General features: G+C 42.7%; 1 protein-coding gene across 5 annotated transcripts in view; it reads right to left on the minus strand.

The window, feature by feature from the left end:
- The window catches only part of zeb2b (zinc finger E-box binding homeobox 2b), a 110,979-nt gene that overhangs the window by 81,988 nt on the left and 7,165 nt on the right, over window positions 1-21,826 (minus strand). For 2 of the 5 annotated variants that reach the window (XM_034609755.1, XM_034609739.1), the window contains exons 1-2: window positions 3,129-3,622; window positions 1,721-1,859 (exon numbers count right to left, since the gene is read on the minus strand). In XM_034609755.1, the coding sequence (XP_034465646.1) occupies window positions 1,721-1,793 (73 nt within the window). In that variant the 5' untranslated portion in view covers window positions 1,794-1,859; window positions 3,129-3,622. Of the gene's footprint in view, window positions 1-1,720; window positions 2,227-3,128; window positions 3,623-10,488; window positions 10,555-17,791; window positions 17,866-21,826 lie in introns of those variants that run through there. The other 3 variants (XM_034609748.1, XM_034609720.1, XM_034609730.1) reach the window with 3 other exon arrangements.

The following is a 21,826-nucleotide window of genomic DNA, read 5'->3' on the forward strand; positions in this document are numbered from 1 at the left end:
GTCACACGCTTCGCCCTGCCCTACCATCCCTCCACAGAGCCAGGCAGGAAGAGGACAGAGAGACAGGCAGGGAGACAGCGAGGGGAGAGGGGGGAGAGAGAGAGAGAGAGAGAGAGAGGAGAGGAGAGTGGCCAAGCCTCAATAAGCCCCTGCATTCCCAGGGGGGAGGATTGGGGGTGAGGAGGGGTGGGAGTGAGGGGGTGGGATGAGGTGGGGTGGAGGGGATCATCAGACAGAGCTAGTTGTTATGAGAGACAGAAAAAAAAAAATACTGGATTCATATTTCACATTTTTCAATATTAAATCTATTTTCTTTAAATGCTCGTTCTCCAGCGTTAAATATTTTTATATAAGAGATATAAATATTCTTTACACGTTCTGCCAAAGCTGGCCATCTCTTGTCAGGTTTAAAGGTGTGAAATATATATTTGCTTTGCTAATATTATTTTATCAAATGCTACATTTGGTACAAAAGCCAAGACTGGATTTCTCACTCCCCCCTTTTACAAAACAGGTGGCCACGACTGAACCGGCTGTTCCATTTCAAATATGTCCTATTATTCTATTTTCCTTTTAAGTATGAATTCTGCAAATGTACACGCACATATATGTATAATTATTGGAAAATCTCCTGCTCCACTGTTGTGCTGTTGTGCTATTTAGTGTGGAACAAAATGCTTGTCTGGTATTGATTGTATGAAATCAATAAATGAAATCTGATCTAGATAAATAACCTGTGGGGGCAGAGATTAAAAAACTGTTGTGGAGAAAGCAAATAAAAGGCTGGTCTGAGCAGCTGAATCACAGCCTCGGTGTTTCACACACGCTGCCTCGGATTCGCCAGTGTGTTTGGAGCCTATATGGAATAATCAGGAATAACGGGGCCAGGAAATGTCACTGCAGATTTGCCTCTTGTGGGAAAGTGTGCAGTCAAATGGAGAAAGAAAAGCAACAAATCTCCACCTCCAGCACTGCACCCCAGACCCAATTAATGTCCTGCATTTATCGGACATGTCATCCTATTTATATATGATTACTCCATTCCAATAAACTTAAAGAGATAGAGAGAAAGAAAAAACGCACAAGTTCACGAATTGAACCAACAAGCCAACTGCCACCTCCTGTGAATTATTTCACCACTCAGCTCGTCCCGGACTAAATGACTTTAAAATGTTGCTTTTGCAGGGGAGATGCCATTATAACGATAAAGACATCACGGCTCAAACAGCGCGTTGGTGAAAGCAAAATCAAAAGTAAAGTCAGAGGACTTGAGTTTCTCCACCGAGCAGCGTGAGACTGCTCCAGCCACCCATGCTCTGAGTGACCGACACACAGTCCCCCCATGGCGGACTTTGTCCCGGCGAGCAGCAGCCGGCACCGCTGCTCTCCAACTTTCCAGCATCCACAAGTTTCCAACCGAACCTCCTCGCAGCCTCCACACAATAATCCCCCGAAAATACGATAGTAATTTTTGGAAGGGTTTCCAAAGGCGAGTGGGGCTGCAGCACGGAGTCATTTACGCACAGTTTCTCCGCTGGATAACGGTCCCGTTATCCCTGCGTAAAGAAGGGGGAAGGCTGATACGCGCACCAGCCGCGGAGCCTCACATGTCCCCGACCCGCAGCAGAAAACCTTCCAACCAGGCTTGCATCCAAACACATCTCCCCCCCCCCCCCCCCCCCCCCGACTGCTTGCATTGTCTCCCCCGTGATTTTCTTACCGTTTTTCCGTCTCGGGTTGGCTTGTTTTCGCCTCTTACACCTGGGGCCATCCGCCATGATCTCTTGCTTCATTGATAAGTGTGTGTGGGATCAGATGGCAGCTCGCATGGACTCGATTCCTTGATTTCAGCCTGATATCTGACGGGAAACACACAGAGCAGCAGCGACAATGTGGGCATTAGCGTGGAGGTCCACTTGCGCCGGACGCGCACAAGAAACTGCGACTGGAACTTGGATGTGGGGGGACAGATTGTAAAAAAGAAAAAAGAGCCGTGAGTGAAAGTATGAGAGGGAGCGGTGAGGGGATCCGTGCCCATCTAATTTTGATTTTCAGCTGATCGGCTGTCAGCTTAGTGGCATTAACAGCAAAGCAAACAGCAGCAGGAGGAAGGGAATTATAATTTCTCTGATTAGTAAAACCACTATTCTCTTCGCCAGTGAGAACTGCAGCGACAACATGACACTCGATTTCTTATTTCATTCAGAAAAGTTTCACAAGCCGGGGTTTAACCCCCAGAACTTGAAACAACTTAAAAATAAATCTTTTAACTTATTTTGAATAAAACTATTTGGGTCGGTTCGCGTTCTAGCGCCGAGTCCAAATTTTTGGGGCAAGAGGTGAAACAGGCTCATACATTAAAATTCTGTCAAATTTGAGGCTCCAGATCCAGATCTTACATGTTGGAGACGGAGAGCGAGAAAAAAGGAGCTCAGCTTGCATCGGTCTTCACTGTGTGGTCTGATTAGAAGTCATACAAGTTCAATAAACACCGAGAAAATTGCTCCTCTCGGTTTAACCAACTAAATCCAAACCCTCTTGTCAACAGTTAATAAATAGCAGATGGGAAATAATTGTTCAAATGTGCCAAATGACTCCGCACCTTCTTTTAAAAGGCACAAATGGCGCATAAACAAAAGCGATAAGGCTCAAATCGCCTGTGTGGGATGTTCGGGTCGTCTGCTAATTTATCAGCGCAAATACCGTTATTAGGGTAAGTGAATATTGACAAGAGGGTTTTGTTTGTTGTGGAGCACTTGGGCGTTTAGCTGGACGATACAAACAGACACTGATAAAATACAGAATGAAGAGGATCTGGGAAGAACGGGCTGCATATCGCCCTTTTTTTTTTGCCTCCTCCAAAAGGTTAGCGGTGTTGTGCAACGCCAAACGCCCGGCAAAGCGCACGTTTCCCCGGCTGTCAGGCGCCGGCAGGACGCCTCTACATCACGGCCGGTGAAAAGAGGGAAAAAAAGGAAAAATCTCAGCAAACGCACCTAATTCCACCTGCGCAGGTAAGGCAAAGTTGAGCTCCAACTCTAACGCGGGCGCACGCAAGTTTAAAATCCAACCGTTCTCCGATAAAAAAGCGCTATAAATAAAAAAAAAAGGAGAGAGGAGAAACGTACCTGTTTTTAGGGGAATAAAGAAGTGTCCTGTGGAGAGGAGTTGCGAGGATGATACCGGAGCGCGTCGGTGAGCGGATCCTTTTCCACCGGTGATAATAAAGCCTTAGAAATAAAGCCTTAGAAATAGTTGGGAGGAGGGAGGGACCGCTATTCCTGCTAGGGCAGGTTTACAACTGATGTCTTACACCCACTCCAGGAAACAAACCTGGGTAGGGACTGACGTGTTACGCCTCTTCTAATGACATTTTTTTTCTTTCCACCTCCTTTTCTTTGCCATGTAACACAGAGGAGAAGCCCCCTGAAACGCACGCCACCTATCTTCACGGGAGGGGATAATTGAGGAGAGCCAAACGTGAGCATCTTCTGGGTTGAACGTTAAGTTTTTTTTTTTGCCTCCCTCTCTCCTCTCTCCCCCTCTTTTCTTTTCCCTCACTCTCCTTTCTCTTTCTCCATCTCTTCTGTTTTTGAGTGAAACCAACTATGTCGGGCTTCGACGCGCGGAGCAAAGAACAGGCGACAGTGTTTTTTGCCTTTCTCCGCGTGAATGTGTGTGTGTGTGTGCGTGCGTCCGCGCGCGAGTGTGTGCACGTGTAGAAGGGGGGGAGAAACTTGATGCGCGTCCACGCTGGCTGCAGTCATCATGTAAGGATATTCTTTTTTCTTTATTATTTCTATTTCCAGTGTGTTTAACTTGCAGAAACGCCGGGGTTGATGCGCGGGATGCAGGAGTTGGTTTGAGGAGACAATTACGCATTTTCTTCGTTATTGTAATTGGCTGCGACTTCAAAAAGGTATGAGGATGTTCGGCTTTTTTTCCACGCTGCACAAATGTCCCTGGGGACTGTCATTTAGTGTAAAACATTATTCTTTTTGCCTAAAAACTCTGCCAAGTATAGTGACAGCCTCACTGGTCTTGATTCCAAATTGGAGAAATGTTTTCTTATATTGAGAATAATGTATTTAATGTCAGGGCTTTCATTTGTTTTGAAAATTACTTAAAAAAAAGGTTTTATAAAACACGTGGAGCTTCTCTGCGTCTGAGCAGAATTTATCTATTTGTTTTCTGTTAGATAAACAACGCAAAGGTTTGCAAAGTTAAAGTGGATTTAACAGTAAAATGTTGTTATCACCTGTAACGTGGCCTGTACCTGCAGCACCAGTGAGCCTGCAGGTACATCAGTGTGTCTATGCAGGAGGGGAATTATTTGTCATTTGTAATTTTTATCTCTGCTTTTTGGCATTTCCCCCCCCAACGAAAATGAACCAAGAGGGAATCCGAAATAAATGTGTGACATTACACAACTGTGCCTGAAAAAAACTATAACCCAGCGGTGACAGAGACGACTGAGCCTCAGCAGGAATATTCCGATGATACTAAAAGGGCTGGGGGAAAAAAAAAATACCATAAAGTACAATAAAGTGAGCGTAAAGTCACCGCAGAGAGCCACAGCCGCGCTGCGGGTCCCTGCTGGAGAATTAGAGGCACGTCACAGGAATATTCCAACATTATTAGAGTGATTTTTCGTTTCTGGACGCCACTTAACACGAAGAAATCCCGCATTTATTAGAGAAGTCAACCATCTCAGCCATGTCTGACTGGCAACAGAGAGAGAGAGAGAGAGTGAGAGAGAGAGAGGAAGCTCCACCTTTGCAGCGCCCTGATTGGTTATGTAAATAAAGTATTATTTTGTGTCCTGTCCTCCTGCAGTTCGCCACTGTATGGCTAATTAAATCATCAATCAAGGGGCTGAACTGGTTGATGCCCCCCCCCTTCAAAAAAAAAAAAAAAAATAAGAAACATCAAATGAGGCAAAGAGAAAGCAAGAGTCCAAACTTCTTGTAGGGATTTTTATACAACTGGTTTTACGCAGCCGTTTCCGAGGAATAGCACTTGTTCTGCTGTTAATATATTTGTTTGCAAATGCCTGGTTCAAGCTTGATTTGTCTCAGAAGGGGGCAGAGGTGGGCAGAACCCGTCCGGGGTGACGCTGCTCTGGCTCCCGTTTGCTCGGGTCGAAAGTGGATCCGGTCCTGGGTGAATTATTGTCATGCGTAATTTACTGCCACGGTGCTTGCATGTAAACGAAGCAGTCCAGCTCCCTCTCTGTCTGTCTCTCACTGTTAAACACACACACACGCGCACTCACTCACACGCACACACGTACATAAAGGGGACACACACACACGGTCCCATTCATCCATGCGAGCCTGGAGTGGCACCTCTCGCCTCTTTTTTACGCGCACAGCCTCTCCTACGTGGGGCCGCATATTCACCGTGAAAACGGATTACAGTCGCTGTGTGACCTATAGGGGGACCTTGTGCTTAATGAATATATTGATTTAAATCGTGGAGAGGGGGTGGGGGGGTACCACAACATCAAATGCATCCATTCATAAGTTTTGGTCGATCTTTTTTTATATTGTTGACGATTAAAAATGGAAACATGTTGCTGCGCATGCATGTCGTCAATGTGATTTAATTAGTCATGTGGAAAACGATTGTTTATAATGTTTTGGAGGATTGTTATTTATGAGCTGATTTGTAAAATAAAAAAAAGGCGGATTAACAATTAATTACCAATATTTTCTCATGAATTGTGGTTATTTTTGACTGTATTTCTCATTGTTGTATTTCTTTTTTTCCAAATAAAAATTTCAAGTCTTTACAGCACATTTGCTGCTTATCGGTGTATTTTTCTGAAGTTGAAATGTTGCCCGAGAAAAATCAATAAGTAGAAATTCACTTGGGTTTAATGGTTTTTAATGTCCGACACCTAAATTTGAGCTGTGCAGTTCTGCAGCTGTCTGCCTGAGGCATGACTGCTGATTACCAAGATTATAATCCAAATTTTCTCTCCCTCTCCCTGCCTCAATGTGTGTGTTTGTATGTGTGTGTGTGTGTGTGTGTGTGGAGAGAGAGGCCCACTTTAAGCTTTTTGACAGCACAAACACATAAACACAGTGGTGCGGTGGGGTTGTAGGAATGTTTCGCAGTATTTTGAGAATCTGTCAGTCTAATTACCACTACTGTTTGTGTGTTCAATAGAGTAGTCGGGTTACACTACTCCTGTATATTGTATGGAGTCTGTCAGCTGCTATTACACGAGTGAACGTCTCGCCAGGCTTGAAAGTTTCTCCCCGACAAGAGGGAGGAAATAACAAAGATGCATGTTTTAGCGTTCCGAGAATAAAAAATGCCTTTACACTGGATTCACGCGGCTGATCGTCTTCTCCAGCCTTAACTGCAAGATTAACACAACAGCACAACCACAAGTAGGGAGGTCAGGTCACTGCAGCGTGACAATAGCCTTCTGAAAATGTCTGACTTGTATGATTCAAACTCCCAGGTTAAATTTGTCAAATCTGCAGGTCTAACAGCAGCGAATCTGCATTGTTGCCTTCTGGTTCGTGTTCCAGACGGAGTGAGAAACCCTCCAAAACCCCCCGTATATCACCAGGAGACACTAAACCTGTCCAGTGAAAACTAAAACCGGGATTAGCAGCAGGTTTAACTGCAGAGTGAAATCAGAGACCGGCTTAAATCACACCGGCAGGCGACATCACTGACCATCTGATATGTGATATTTATTAAAAGAGAACGTCGGCCTGGTGATACGTTCATCCAAACAGAAGAAGAAGAAGAAGAAAAAAAACCCTGGTCTTATTTACTACAATGAATGCTTTTATATAATCATTTGTTTTTTGCAGCCGTTACTGGTATATGATGAGACACAGTGAGAGAGGGATGCCACAGCAGAACACGCCTCGGGACTGAAACACAGTTGCATGTACACGTTGTGCATTCAACAACTCAGCCGCCAGGCGTCCCTGATTATTGGCCTAATTTAGATCTGTGAGAGTCACATGACGTTGTGGTGCATCCAGTGATGAATCTATGCCCAGTTCTCATCAAGGAAAAAAAAAAAAAAAAAGAGAAACACTCAGCGGCTCCACCAAACCTGTTACAATACGAGGGATGTTCATTCTGATCGTTTGTGGTGAATTATTTCATTATTCTGAATATAATGTCAAAATTATTTTAAAGCCTTTTCTTGAGGAAACTAAAATACTCTGTTTTTAATAAGATTTGACTGATCAAGAAACCATTTGTGTTGCTCTTGTCAGCATTTCTTTTTAATTTTCTCCTGATGTGAAATAAAAACGTATTTGTGTCTCTCAGATGTGGGGACCAGGGCGCCTGCTGCAGGGATGCCGTCACTCACAGTACCAGGGTTTCACAACACACTTCCTCAACCATTTTCAAGGATTACTTGAACGAGATTTGACTGTTTCAAGGGCAAGTTTCAAGTGTGTCACTTTGTTGATGAGGCAGATTTTTCCCTGTTGATGACAATGATACATCGTAAAAGGAAGAAAAAGAGGAAGAGAGACGGGTTTTACACATTCATCTCACACCTCCAGACAAATTGAGCTTAACTGCGAGTGTAGATTTATTTAAGGTCGTGGCCGACAGTGTGGAGGTCAAAGGTCAGAGGAGGGCAAACACAGTCTGATGTGGCTACATGTTGTATGATACAAACACAGATGTTTGTAGCTTGAAGCTGCTGACGGCTGACGTGTCGTGCCAACAGTTAATCCTTCAACTGTTGGCAAAAACAAAGCTGACATGTTTCCAAGCAAAAAAAAAAAAATAATAATGATTCAACGTCTCCTCCAGAGCTTTGTGCTGCTCAGGTAAGAAAAGGATCTGAAACAGGGTTTTGTTCCAGGGTGGGGAAACTAAAACAGCTCCCTGAAGTGGGATTCATTAAGGCCTATTAAAAAGACATATATATTCCTACTGGTTAATATAACATGTAACAACCTGATCAAATTTATTATTAGAAAACTGGTTAACACCTTCTAATAGGCAATTCTGCACATTTTACAACAGTTACCCTGTAAAAGCTGGATTAAATCTGACCTGAAGGACACTGACTGGGTTACAGCCTTGTTCAACAACGTTAACTCAGGTTACAAACACGTTTTTTACTTAGAATAATAAAATATAATCCGAGCCTGAGAGTAACATGTACCAGTCCTGTCCTACCTCCTCATGTGCTGGGCGGTGTTGCTTTTCTCAGCGGTTGCATCATGCATGAGTTTGACATATGACATCTCTCAGACATGAAGTAAGAGGGGATTTTTTTTTTTTTTTTCCTTTATTATTCCGGTGAAATACATCATCACGATGATTCAGATTTGCCCACATTAAGAATTTTTGAAGACCAGGAATTATACACCAGCGAAAGTTATATCTCCACTTTCTGTTGAAGTAGCCGAGCAACACTAAACTTTAGGTTTAACTTTAACCCCAATATTTATTTTCTATTAATTAGTATAGGGTGTTGCAGAGAAAGACAGAGGTTGTGTGAAAGTTTTAACGATGTGCCCTCAGCCGAAGGAGTTGCTGTAAATACAATTATTAGCACTTCATGCGATGGGGAAAATCAAACAAAGCTGCCCTGACCAGAGAGTGGGTCCGCAAAGAAGAAGAGAGGGATGTTGTGAAAATACACGTCTGCGATTCAAAACAGCTGTCAAGTGACTGCGGCCCCTCGAGTGTTAAGCCCACGTACAGTTTGTGCCTCGGCCCTGAAAGCAAGTTTTATCCTCTTTAATTAAAATAACGGCCGTCGCAGTGTTCAGAGGTTTTGAATGCATGACAGAGACGCCATCGTATCCTAGATCACATCTCCTCTCCGGCTCCTCTCCGCGCTGGTTTGCGGCTCCTCCAGCTCTGCGACATCAAACTCAACATCTCTCGACGGGGTTTGGCTCTGTGATGGCCACCACCGCCAGAGCCTCAACGCCACAACAACTCCAGAGATTGACGGACAATTAAAGACCAAGAGGCGACGGCTGGAGCGTGTGATCTGCTAGAAACTGCTCAAACATGCAAAAAAGAATTTAGTTTACATTTGCCATGAGCGAGAGCGAGCGGCAAAAAGCCTCTTCTCTTTCCGAGCACTTCTGATCTCTCGCAGTTGGACAAGAAAGCTCGCGGAGAGAACAAGATCGCTGCATAGCAGATTGCTGCAGAAACAAATGCCTACACCAAAAAAGTATTGATTTTTTTATGTTGCTCTTGTTAGCTGAAGCCTGAGCAGAGGCTTCTACAAATGACCACTTATTCATCTGAGACTCTCACTTGAACAAAGTGTGAGCCGTCTTTGTTTTCTCGTTTATTCCTGTGGAAAGAGGTCAGATGATTTGTGGCTCCTCGAAAAACAACAGGTTAGGGAAACACAGGAGGAATAAAAAGTCAAACTGCTCCTTGATTATTTATCACCAGATAAACAAGTGATACCTTAAGTGTTATACCTTATTTTCTTCTTCTGATTTTCATTCATGTATAAAATTGTATCTTTTTTTGCAATTCATATTTTTGTGCATGACATTAAAGTAAAATGCAGTTGAAAGCTCCAGAATAAAACTGGTAAGAGGGCCTTGAGTCCCTTGCACGCACAATTAATAGATTGTTACTTTAGAAAATGACCTTCTGTTTAATGTACTTATGATCGTTCTGTAGAAATTACATTTCAGCAGTAATTGCAGTTCTCTCAGATATGAGACGAGTATCAGACGAGTTGAAGAAAGATTCTCTTTGACTCCTATTGATTTCTGGCATCAAAGTGAAGCTTGTTATGTGTCAGTTTTAAAGTTTGGAGTCATCTCAACATTGGATAGATTTATGACTTAATGAATCGTCAGCAGTCAGTTGTTCTGAAGCGGAGGCTGTACATGCTAAGGTGTCAGTCTATTGAGTTGAACAACAGCCCTGGAGCAGCGGTGGCTCTGGTTTCACATGGCGTTGCATTGCATCACACTGCACTAACATGTGTTTCTCATGATTTGTCCGGCTTTGATTGTCTGGAGATGCGTGTTTGTCGGCACTGCGTTGACATATGCACACTTTATATGTCTTTGTGTGACAGTTTTCATGGTGCACACAGAGAGAGGTTTTGGAAGCAGACGCACTGGGACAGCGCACGTTTATGTAATGTGATATCCACAGTCCAAGTGTCTGCTGCCTCAGCCTCTGCACCAGCGCCACCAAAACAAGTCCTGCACGTTCACTGTACTTGACAAATCCAATGGTTTTGATTGGGATTCTGATAGATCGCACAAGAAAACTTTTTACTCTGAGAAGAAAAAAAAAAAAAAAGGGACTACTTATTGCCCGCTGAAATTAATAATTGACAGCATATCCGATGAATAATTTATCAAACATTTGAATAATTGTTGTAGCTCTAATCTTGACAGACATTTGCATATCGGCATGCTCTTAATATCTGCCTCTATATATGAATTTATATCCTCCCAGGACACAAAGATAGAATTAAAAGATCTGACTTACATCTGCAGAAACCTTGTCTGGCTCTCAGAGATTTCCCACTCATTCAGATCTCGTGGATCAGCTGCACTGCGAGAGATGAAAAGAGCATATAAACTTACTATATATATATAAAGACACACACAAAAAAAAACAAGATCTGTAATCACATGTAATACTCCAACACTCCAACACGCAAAAACATACACAAAAAAACTAAATTACTTTAGTGAGTTTCACATTTCTTCTTTGGTCAGACAGCTGCCGTTCAAATGCAACTTTGACTACAATTGTCCAAACTCCCCATCGCTCAATGCACTGTTTCCAAACAAGTGTGTGGATGTGCTTGTTTGTCTGCCCACAAGATCACTAACTACAGTATAAACTCGATGCCAGCAAACTAATGTTTTTTTTCACCAACTGTAGCAGAACTTTGCAGAGAAGTCGGCTTTGAACCTTTGGCCTCTTCGATAAAGAGTCGGCAGCTTGCTCGTTTGCGGTTTCAAAAGGTTTGCATTATTTTTCAGCGCTGGCTCAGACAAAACGTATCTATTTCATCCTCCCGCAAATGTGATGGCCCTGCAGGACTTGGAGAAAGTCAGCTCATGGTCTGCTGGATGCAGTGTGTACCTCCACTGCTCATTTTAGACATGCCATCCTTCCCCACATTGTCATCCGTGGCATTTGTTATCTTGACGCACAAAGGATTTCGGGGAATGTTGATGTAAGCCGGTGTAGGAAGCAAATTGCTGTTGTGTCCGCTGCTTCCTGCCATCTCTCTATCCTTAGCGAGTGGAGCTATCACTTTCACCTCTCGCTTTTCACCGTTTTTTCCGCGCAGCCGCCGAAAACAGACAGACAAGAACGCATGTGTGGTTGTCGGTGTGTGTGTGTGTGTGTGTTCAGAGTGGAGTCCATGATTCCTCTTTTGATCCTGGTGTGCTTGTTGTCAAAAGCTGCCTGGACTGAAGAGACTGTTGTCCACAATTGACTGTGACAATTAGGGCACGATCACAGTAGCCGAGTGGAGCACTTAAAGGCTAATTTACATGTCACTTTGCCGAATTAAAAAAAAGAGAAGAGCGAGAAAAGATATTCTGCTTGTGCTCACCCTCCCATTCACCTTCTCTCTTTCTGCCCATCTCCTCTTTGGTTTTTTTTTTATTCCTCCATGCCTTGTAAACTGTAATTTGTACACTGCTTAGGGGAACCTGGCAGAGGAGAGGCGACCGGCATTTCCATTTGAAAAGAGGCAATCACCAGGCCACTGCTGAGCCCATTGTCCGGTGGTGGAGGGGAAGCGGCGGCAATTTACAGGCAGTGAAATTAACCTTCTGATGAGGTACATTACACACAAGGTTTACATCCGTACGCATGGAGATCTTCTCGTGTTTGCCGATATTCTGGCCAGATTCTGTCTTTATATCTAAACCTGTGTGCTTATCCGTCTGTCAGGTTGACGCCTCGTTTATCTCACTGCCTCTCCTGCGGTGAGGCCGTTACCCTGCCAGCTTTTAACCGCACCCACGAGGTCCTGACCTCATCTGTGATCCCCATTTGTATAAAAAGATGCTTCATATTTTCACCCACACAGCTGATTGGCCAGGCAACGCGACAACAAAACAAAAACCCCAAACAGATTAAGACTGTGACAAAGGAAGGTCGAGGTCATGCCGTTTGAAATTTTCTGAGAATTATTTGTTCACAACGAATAACAATGACATCAACAGAGACGTCAACTGGACCCTGGCTCCTGGAAGTTTTGTTTCAAATGAGCGACCGCAGACATGATTCAGCGGAACTGGGAGTTTTAATTTCTCACTGATCTAAATCAATTTTCAAAGGCTTTTGTCCCTTAAACCAAACATTTGTCTCGACTCAAAACTCCAAAAGTGACATTCTTTTTGATAATTGCATGGCACAGGCTGTTTCCCAGACCTTCTTAAGTGCTGTTAGAAGAAGGACAATGCCTTCATTCATGTGAGGGGCACAAGCCAAAAAAGCAATATGGAAGGACAAAAAACTGTTTCTACTTTTGTCGTGTTGCAAAGCTACGACATTCAGTAACTGGAAAAGCAAGATTCTCATCAAATATTGTTTATTTTCCTCATAAAGTTGTTGCAGGATTGTGGATAGGTTTTATTCTACAAGGTTAAATAGTTAATTGGTTTCTAATGTTTTCCTAAAAAAGATAAGCGTGGGATAAATGTTGTTTCTGGTTTTTGATTTTCAGCTTGAGCATAGGAAGCTGTTGGAAATCTAGTGACGTTATGCGTTGAGCTGCTGTGGCTACTGTGAGGAATTTTGCCACAAAAACAAATTCAAAAAGTTCAAAATTAAATCAGTTGCGTCCTTAAAAGTCTCGTCCGGGCTCAAACAGACAGCCCTTCCTCGTGGCTGAAGTTTATTTTCTCCTGTTCTGACAGGCTGTTTGTGACAGGTGCAGAGTGTGTGTGTGTGCATGAAAGTGTGTGTGCGTGTATGTGATAGGTCCCCCCCCTTCATCCATCTCTCCCTCACACACACACACACACACACACACACACACACACACACACACACACACACACACACACACACACACACACACACACACACACACACACACACACACACACACACACACTCCTGCTGTCCTTTCAAAGAGAACATAGAGGGGACAGAGTGTGTACAGAAACAGCAGGTTGATGGGATAATGCCCATCATCTGTTGCACCGTATCATTTCTGTGCCGCCATAACTGGCTTTTGTAACGGCCCTGTACCCACACGCACGCACACGCACACGCACACACACACGTTTTTGCATGCGTTTCTACACGTGAATGAGCAAAATAATAGAATATGGAGGTACAATAGAAAACAACTGAATTCAATAAAGTGATCCAAGGTGGGATATGTATTTAGCATGCAACACTGAATTGTGTTGTGAAATGTAAAATGCACAAAAGCCCAATTTTTGTGCACATGTCTAGGTGTGTATGTGTGAACACGAGTGTGTGCGTGTGAGGTGTTCAGGCATACGTCAGCCCTGGACGGGGATTGTTGTGCGGCTCAGCCCGCTCACAGTAATCATTGGAATAAACTCCCTTCTCTGCTGTGAATGACCTAATCCAGATTTTATGGTCATTATACCAGACCTGTTTCATTATGCCGTAAACATACAGCGGAGATAATCTTAATCTCTGTAATGCCACTGTAAACGAGAACAGCACTGCTGTTGCTCTAAAACCACCTCTGGTTGTTGTGTTTTTGTTTCAGTTTTCCGGGCGACGATTCAAAGTCCACACATATTTTTGTGAGTTGTGTGATTTTTGAAGCACTGGCGGCTGAAATCCTTGAATACACACGTTTTGCTGGATACTTGAGTTACTAATATGAGTATCAGGTTGAATGTAGGTTACTAATCCCAGCGATTGAGCCTTTAATTAATTGCACAGTTTTGTAATAAGGCTGGGAGGATTAGTGTGTGGACAGGTGGGCAGATTTAAACCTCACTGGGCCGGACACATGTTGAGACTGAAGGGAAGCCATCATCCCAAACAAAGAGGGATTTTTTTTATTGCATGGAAATACTCCAAACGTCTGTGTATGTGCAGCAAAATATGATTCTGTTGCATGTAAGCTTGAATGTAAGCTTTGGCAATCCGTGTGCTGCTGTAGAGGCACCATTTTACAAAGGGTTCTACACAGGAGCTTCAAATGACATCACATTTAAAAGTGCTAGTTCCTCGTAGCACAATTGTCAGTGTAGCGTGGAACATGTGCATCTTTAAATTGACATAATTCTCATCATCCCTTCAAAACAATTCTTGCAATTTTGCAAAAACAATTTCAATTTCTAGGTAATGTGCATTTTCCCAAGGCTCTGTCATTGTAGGCAGATTTGGTGCCTGTGCAGAAAACCAAAACTTACTGACAGTGTCTGGAAATGTCCGTTAACAGCAAAACAAGGTGCCCAGAAATAATGGGTGAATACATAACATTTTGCTCTTCAAAAAAAGTGATTTAAAAATGTGACCGCAAATTTGCAAACCCAACACTTGAATCTCAATTCAGGGGCTACATCTTTTGAAAGTGGCATTTGAAAACTGATTGTGTCCCAGAGCTGTGGCCGACAAAAAAATTGGTCTCATCCCTGACCAACGAAGGCTCCAAGGGGCAGATCCCTCTTGGGCCAACCTATCCCAGGATTCATTGCGCTTTACTAACAAATTTACCATTGTGACAGTGAGATTTACCATTTAAAAGAACCTCAACAAGCAGCGTTCATATTATTATTGAGCATTATTGAGCAGTATAGCAACTCTCCATCCGTCCCCAACCATGTTGCGGTTCTGTGCTAGGTTAACAGGACATTTGGGGTTTGATCTTCTGCTCGTGACACAGGGGCACAGCATGGCCGAGCTGCCTGCTGCACACTGTATACACGAACCCTAGATATGGATACAGATAGAGGGCCACTTAAACCACCGAGAAACCCACCTTTGTGATGACTGCAGAGGATAGTAAAGCATCGGTTTCATATCAGATTTATGGTGATATGAAACCGAAACAATGTTTAAAAAACGTAAAGTAAAAAGTCATCTGCAAACAAAATGAGCCTCATGATACAAAAAGAGGAACTGGATCTTTGTCAATGTTTTTTTCCATCCACACGACTTCCTGTTTGTTGTCACATCATTTATCTAATGAGGATACACACATTTTAGTTTTAACACTAGTTTAAATATTTCATACGATCTGGTGAGGATGCACCGAGCATCTCAGTGCCTTTTTTTTGGCCTGTGTGTGTCGGGGGGGGGTACTTCATTAAAGTACACTCTTCTGCAAATATTGAGCCACAGCAATAAAGCACCGCTAAAGCCACAAACTAAACACAAAGCCTCCTGCAAACCAGACAGCAGGGGTTTCAGTGCCATGCTCCAATCAAGTTTTGTCGCCTATTTTTGGGGGCAAATGTGGGAAGAGGAGGGAGGGGGGGCAGCGTTTGGGGTTTGGTAGGGTTGTTGGGGTCTGTCTTTACAGAATTGTCTATCAATAGGTGCAGCCAGTGTCAGTAGTCCTTCTCATCAAACCGGGGCCTGACAAAGAGGCGGCGGCGCATGGGAAAGGGGCAGCAAGGTGAAACTAATGCCATGGATGTTTGATTCATCAGGGCCTCATTGTTGGCGGCCACGGCTGATTGTGAAGGTGCAGTCAAGCAAAAGGGGTGCGGAGTAATCAGTCGGATTTATGGTGCCGAGGGCCTCGGAGAGACAGAGGGAGACAGAGAAAGAGAGGGAGAGAAAAAAGTCAGAGGGAAGCTGTTTGCAGTGCAGCCAGAACAGGTCTGAAATACACATACCTCATGGAGGAAAAACATCTTTTAAAATATATATTTCAAGTCCGACAGCGCTGACTACCTGCTTTGTTGAAATAATTAAATAAGATACGTGAAAAGAAAAGAAACACCATAAATCAACCACATGGAAACTAGTTTATTTCAAAATCTGAACCCAACTGCATTCAGACACGCACGCAGTATATAGTGCACGTGACTAAAGACACGTATGTGCATATAATACGATTGTGCATGTGATTACTGTCACATGCAGCTTGGCGATCTGCACCAACACCATGAAATCCACCCTGAAATGAATAAGCTGTCACTTAATCACAGGAAGCAAAACTCTTATTTTGGAAAAAAGTACTGAAACTTAAGTTTTAGACGATCAAACGCGGAGACAAAATGCACAAACGCACATCTAAGCACATTTTGTTCATGGCCACCTATTGTGCTCGGTTGTTAACGGAATATGAACAGGAAGGGTCTGATGATTACGTCATGACTTTGACATTACCCAGGACATGCACGGTGCCAAAACCTGAATATATGCTACTAAAACTATGCTCTTATGCACCAAAGGGCCTCCATGAAGTTGGAAAACACACCTAATAAGTTGATGTTGAGCAATACTTCAGTTTTTTAGCAGCAGTGACATGTTGTTTTCTTGAGTCAGTACTACAGTCAAAAAGCTGCCAGGTAAGATCCATGTCTATAATGTTGGAGAAAAGGAAAATACTATTACTATCCTAAACTACTCTATAAAACTGTTTATAAATATCTCCCCCATTTCCTCCTCTTTCACTCCCCCCCCCCCCCTTTTTGTTTCTCGTTCTCAGCTCTCGTTTCCTCACCTCTCTTTTTTCTCATCTTTCAGCTTCTGCCCATCTTTCGCCTCCACCCCCCCCCTCCCGCAGTCCATCATGAACCACCTCACCCCCTCCCTCCCCCCCCCTTTTTTTTCTCTCCTCCTCCCTCCTTTCATCCCTCCATCCACCTTTCTGATTGGTTGTCGCGGAGGGAAGACAGATGTAGGGCGAACAGCAGCTAAGCCGTTGTACTCTTAAGCCTAATGTGGAAGTTTTATATGCAAAGAGGTGAAGCAGGGAGGAGGGGAGGGAGGAGGATGGAGTTTGAACTGATTAGGATAATTCCTGCTTTTAATACAGCTGTCCCTCCAGCTTAAGGTAAACCAAATGTTGCCATCGGAGATTAGTGTACCTTGCCTGGTTATTAGCGACCCCCCCCCCCCGCTCCTTCCTGCTCACCCCCCTCAGACACACACACACGTCAGAAATGTCTCTAAAGCCGCTCTCGCTGGCATTAATTTGAGAAAGAGAGAGGCGGGAAGGAGAAGACGAGGGAAGGACGGGAGGGGGTGGGGGGGAGAAAAGTGCTGCAACTTGATCTTCTACACCTGTTGGGAAACAGTGTGTGTTCTTGGTTTTTTTTGTGCCTTCTGAATTTCCTTTGCAGGAATTTTAGGGACAGCGTCTTGAAGTGATGAAATCTTGGCTCAATCTCACTTCAGGATAAAAGTTCAGGGTTGGGTTACAGACAATTTGGCATCACTTGAAGTCCTCAAAAGTATTGTATTTCAAATGTTTCAAATTTTTTTTTTTTAACCCTTAAACTATTTTTATTAAACTTTATTTATTCTTTTTTATTTTACTTTTCTTGTTGATAAAATGTCACTTTTTTGCTTTTGTTATTTGTTTGTTGGAGCAAAATTTGAGGAAACTATCTGTAATTCAAAACTACCATATAGTCCAACTACCAAAAGGTGTCTTTGAGGACATAAATACAAAAATAATATATATTAATAATAATATAATCTTGACTAATCTTTATTGAAAACTTGACCTTTTTTAACATCTGATCCCTGTGAAGAACTGCGAAAAAAACTTTTCCAAAATCCAGAAATGAAACACTAAATGTATGTGGACACTCATACACTGCTTGTGTGCATGAGTGTGTGTCCTTGTGCGTGTGTGTGTGTATACCTGTGCATCTGTTCAGGCTCATCAGTCGACATGGTCTCAGTCGATGCTGCCAGTTGGCTTAATACCTTCACACCCTGAGAAGAACAAAACACACAGTTTCTCACACTTGGCATCCCATGTCAAATATTATGTCACCCGCTCTGAGCTGGGGCCTTTAACGAAACATTAGTAACCGAATACAGCGGACTTGGCTCCAGAGTTTTTATTTGAAAGCCTTTTCAATACTTAAGCTGAGAACACGGCTGAGTTCCTCTGTGGAGAGTGAAACAGTTTCAGTGCAGAACCGCAGCAGAACGGGAGAACAAACCCCCGACACTCCAGTCACGGATGTCCGACTTTCTCTCAAGCGCACGGAAACAAACAATCCAAACAAAACTGTGCACTGGTGGAAAACACAGAAAACCGCTGATTTAAAAAAGAAAAAAAACGATTTCTACCTTAATACAGTTTTTCGAATATCTTACAATACAAATAAGGAAAATAGTTACTCATAATGTTACATATTTAAATCTTAATTTTCTTAAAAGTTATTAGATGCACTTGCGTTCCTTTAGATTCACTTCCTGGATGACCGAAAAACATCATCAAGAATGACTAGAATTGTTAAATACTACAAATAAGATCTATTTAAGTTTTTCTTCCTCAAAAAGTTGTTTGTAGTTTTGATGGCTTATATACAAGGTAACTAATGTTCATATGAATAATAACAAGCCACCACTAGCATCGCCTCTATGTCTTGTTCGGACCTGGTATTGATGTCCAATCCCAGGTGTTCAGCTCTAAGGCATTTTAGATATAGTCACTCAGACCACATATCAGTGTATGCATGACCTCACTCAACTGTCCTGACCACTTTCATAATGAGCCCAAAGTATTTTTACACTGCGCAGTGTTTCCCGTACATTGATTATTTGCGGCCACTGTCACGGTATTAACTTTGTCTGCCACATATTGATTCTCTCTGATTAAAATCTTATTTCACTGTGGAGTAACGCGCGGCGCATTGATTTGCTCAGCCCCTCCTGACCCCGTTGTCTCCACACACACTGACACTGGCTAAAAACGACAACAACATAATAAACAGAAACAACATACGTGTTAGTGTGGATATAGAGCAAGGAATTTATGGTCTGCTCACAAGTAGCGCGTGGAATGGAGGAATTTCTCCCTGACCCAAACCTGAGAGGCATTCTATTGTTTGGGATGCATGTTAATTACCAAGCCTTCTAATATGGCCGACTTAACCCATCTTCATCATGTGTGGGGTTGTTCTCAGGCAAATATATGCAATAGTGATGTTTCCAGGAACAAATACATTCAACAAGAACTTGGGAATAATGTTTATGAATGGCATTCAGCCTGGTGGAATTTAATTCATATTTTCTTTCTGTAAAAAAGAAAATATCAGAAAGCCATGCTGTGTATTACATTCACTTCATCCATCGTGTTGTAGGAACAGGGTGGGTTTGATATATTTCTACCTCATTTGCAATAAAACCCATCAGCTACAGGAGTAAAAACTGAGATGCACTCACCCAACACACTAGGTGGGCATGAGTAACCTCTCTAAGTACTGGTTAAGTAAGTATACTAAATACTATGTGACCTAGTTCTCACACGTGTACTGTAGCTGTCACAGAATCAACCCCACTTTCTACAGCGAGCTACTTTTGACAAAAAGGGAGGAGAAATCCGTTGCCTGGAGCGCTCGACGTGAACATGTGGAGATTTCCTCCCAAACGAGAAATATCCACTGACAAGTGAGGAAACATCAAACGGCACCAAATTAAAACAAATGATGGCAATTTTCCACGGACAGTAGGTGTGTCTTATCTCTTCAGCTGACAGGATGTTTTATATGCTTTGGGCTTCAGCGATATTACCTGATATCCTCAAGTCCCACAAAGCAGGGCATTACTGAAAAGTCTTATTTGATAATTAAAGCTCCTGGAACTGGGACTAAACTGCGGTTTGCAGTGTAAGTAAGCAATGTGTATTTTACCAAAGCTTTTAGACGTTGCGCTGAACACTGGACATTCTAATGACATTTTCTGCAGCGACTGTTAGAATCGCTGGAGTTTTTCCTGCCTGTCCCAACAGGAAACTTCACAGCTAGCGGGCGTCTTAATGACATTTCTAACAACAAGAAATACACAAAACGAATCCAAATATATCCGAATGAAAACAAAGTGCCATATGCGTAGAAGATGAAGATGTCAACTGGGAAAGACAAGGAGACTCTCCTGAATGATCTGGACATTCTCCTGCTGTTGTGAACACGTCTGACCAGGACCACCTCCTGTTGCATTCTACACATGTGAAAGACGAAGTCCAGAAAGTGTCATGTCTGAAAACCGCTTGGGTTTAGTTTAGATTTGTTGCGTTTAACTTGATGTGGCTGTGTCTAGTCAATCTCCCGAGTGGAGAAAGAGATCAATTAATTCAAATGACCACAATACAAAAGTTACATCTCTAAATAAAAATCACAATAAAGTCCTTATATCTGCATGTGTGTTTTACCCTAACTATTAAATTAATAATTTTCACGACAGGATCACTAAACTCTCACATTAAGAGTTTTCACTTCTAAATGGGTCAAACCAAAACACTAAGGAATTTGCAAAACCTGACATGACTTGTATGTTGTTTTTCTGGGAAATTCATGCTTCTCTTTGAAGCAGCGGGAAAACAACACTGTCACATGCTGGCAAATCTTCACAAGATAAATAAAGGTAAAAAAAAAAAAGTGTTGTCACACACATGCAGAGGCAGCGATGCTTCACTGACGCCCTGAATCACAAAGAAGTGAACACTCAGTCAGAGGAAGCCATCAGAGGTGATAACACCGCTCATTTCTGCTTCCCTGACATGTGAAAAGATGGTTCATTGGCTAATGCTTAACAATAATACACCCCTACACACACACACACACACACTCTAACACCACATGAGGGTCAGAGGGCAGAAGAAGAGAGAAATCATTACAGACACTGACCCACACAAACGGATGATTACCACCACGGCGGCCCTGCGTGGATCGATGTGGAACAATTCACTCCATTATCAGGGTTGGGTAGTTAGACAACATGCCATGGGTTAAGTAACAAGACTGTAGAAGTTGATATCGTCGCAGCCGTGTGGGGAGATATTGCACACAAAGGGATCAGAAACACGACTGAACTAAAAACACTCTTTGTCCAATTGTTGCACAATGACTCTCGTCGCAGAAGAAATGCACAAAAATACAAGAAGTATCCAACTGTGGCCGCACTTTTACACAGATTACAGCATTTGTGGCTAAGGCGCCGATAGTAGTCAGTGAACGTTAGAGCAGGAAGTCAGTCTTTAAACTTGCTTATAACTAGAATCTGATTAATTGATTGGCCGATAAAAATGAGACGTATGTGAATCTGTGTTTGCAGATATGAAAACTTTTATTTTACAGAATCAAGAATTCAGAAAAGATGCACGTTCAAGTTTACATTTTTGTTCGAAAGTTATTAGTCTCTTCTTCATTCAAGTTCTGTATATGTGGTTGTATTTGTGTTCTATAATAGAGCAATAATACATATATAATAAAAATTAGGGTTAAAATGTTAAAAATCAAGCCTGAATAACATTTGTCATAAGAGTTTGAAAACGGCATCTTAGGAATTCCTGCCAATTTTAAAAGAAATATATATCTCTGTATATTGGTGTTGGAATACTTTCCTTAACACTGTAATATTGCACACTATAGTGATACCTGGAGGTAACATGAGTCGTCCAGTGTTTCTCATAAATATCATGGATTTGCACGAGTGCCGTGGGCCTATTCCCTGGAACCTGGGATGTATTCTCCCTCTGTTCTCCTCATTACTCTTTGTTTCAGTACATCCTTGTTTGCATCCTAATAAGTAAATGTGACTTGACTTGAGCACAGTTCCAGTCGAGCTGAGAGGGAGCAGAGGCGCGATGGCTACAGGCGGGTCAGCGGGTTAATCACACTTGACTCGGAGCTCATTGCGATTGTCTGGACCACTTTAGACGTCGAGC

The sequence above is a fragment of the Hippoglossus hippoglossus genome, chromosome 2 (assembly GCF_009819705.1).
Source record: "Hippoglossus hippoglossus isolate fHipHip1 chromosome 2, fHipHip1.pri, whole genome shotgun sequence".
Lineage (NCBI taxonomy): Eukaryota > Metazoa > Chordata > Actinopteri > Pleuronectiformes > Pleuronectidae > Hippoglossus > Hippoglossus hippoglossus.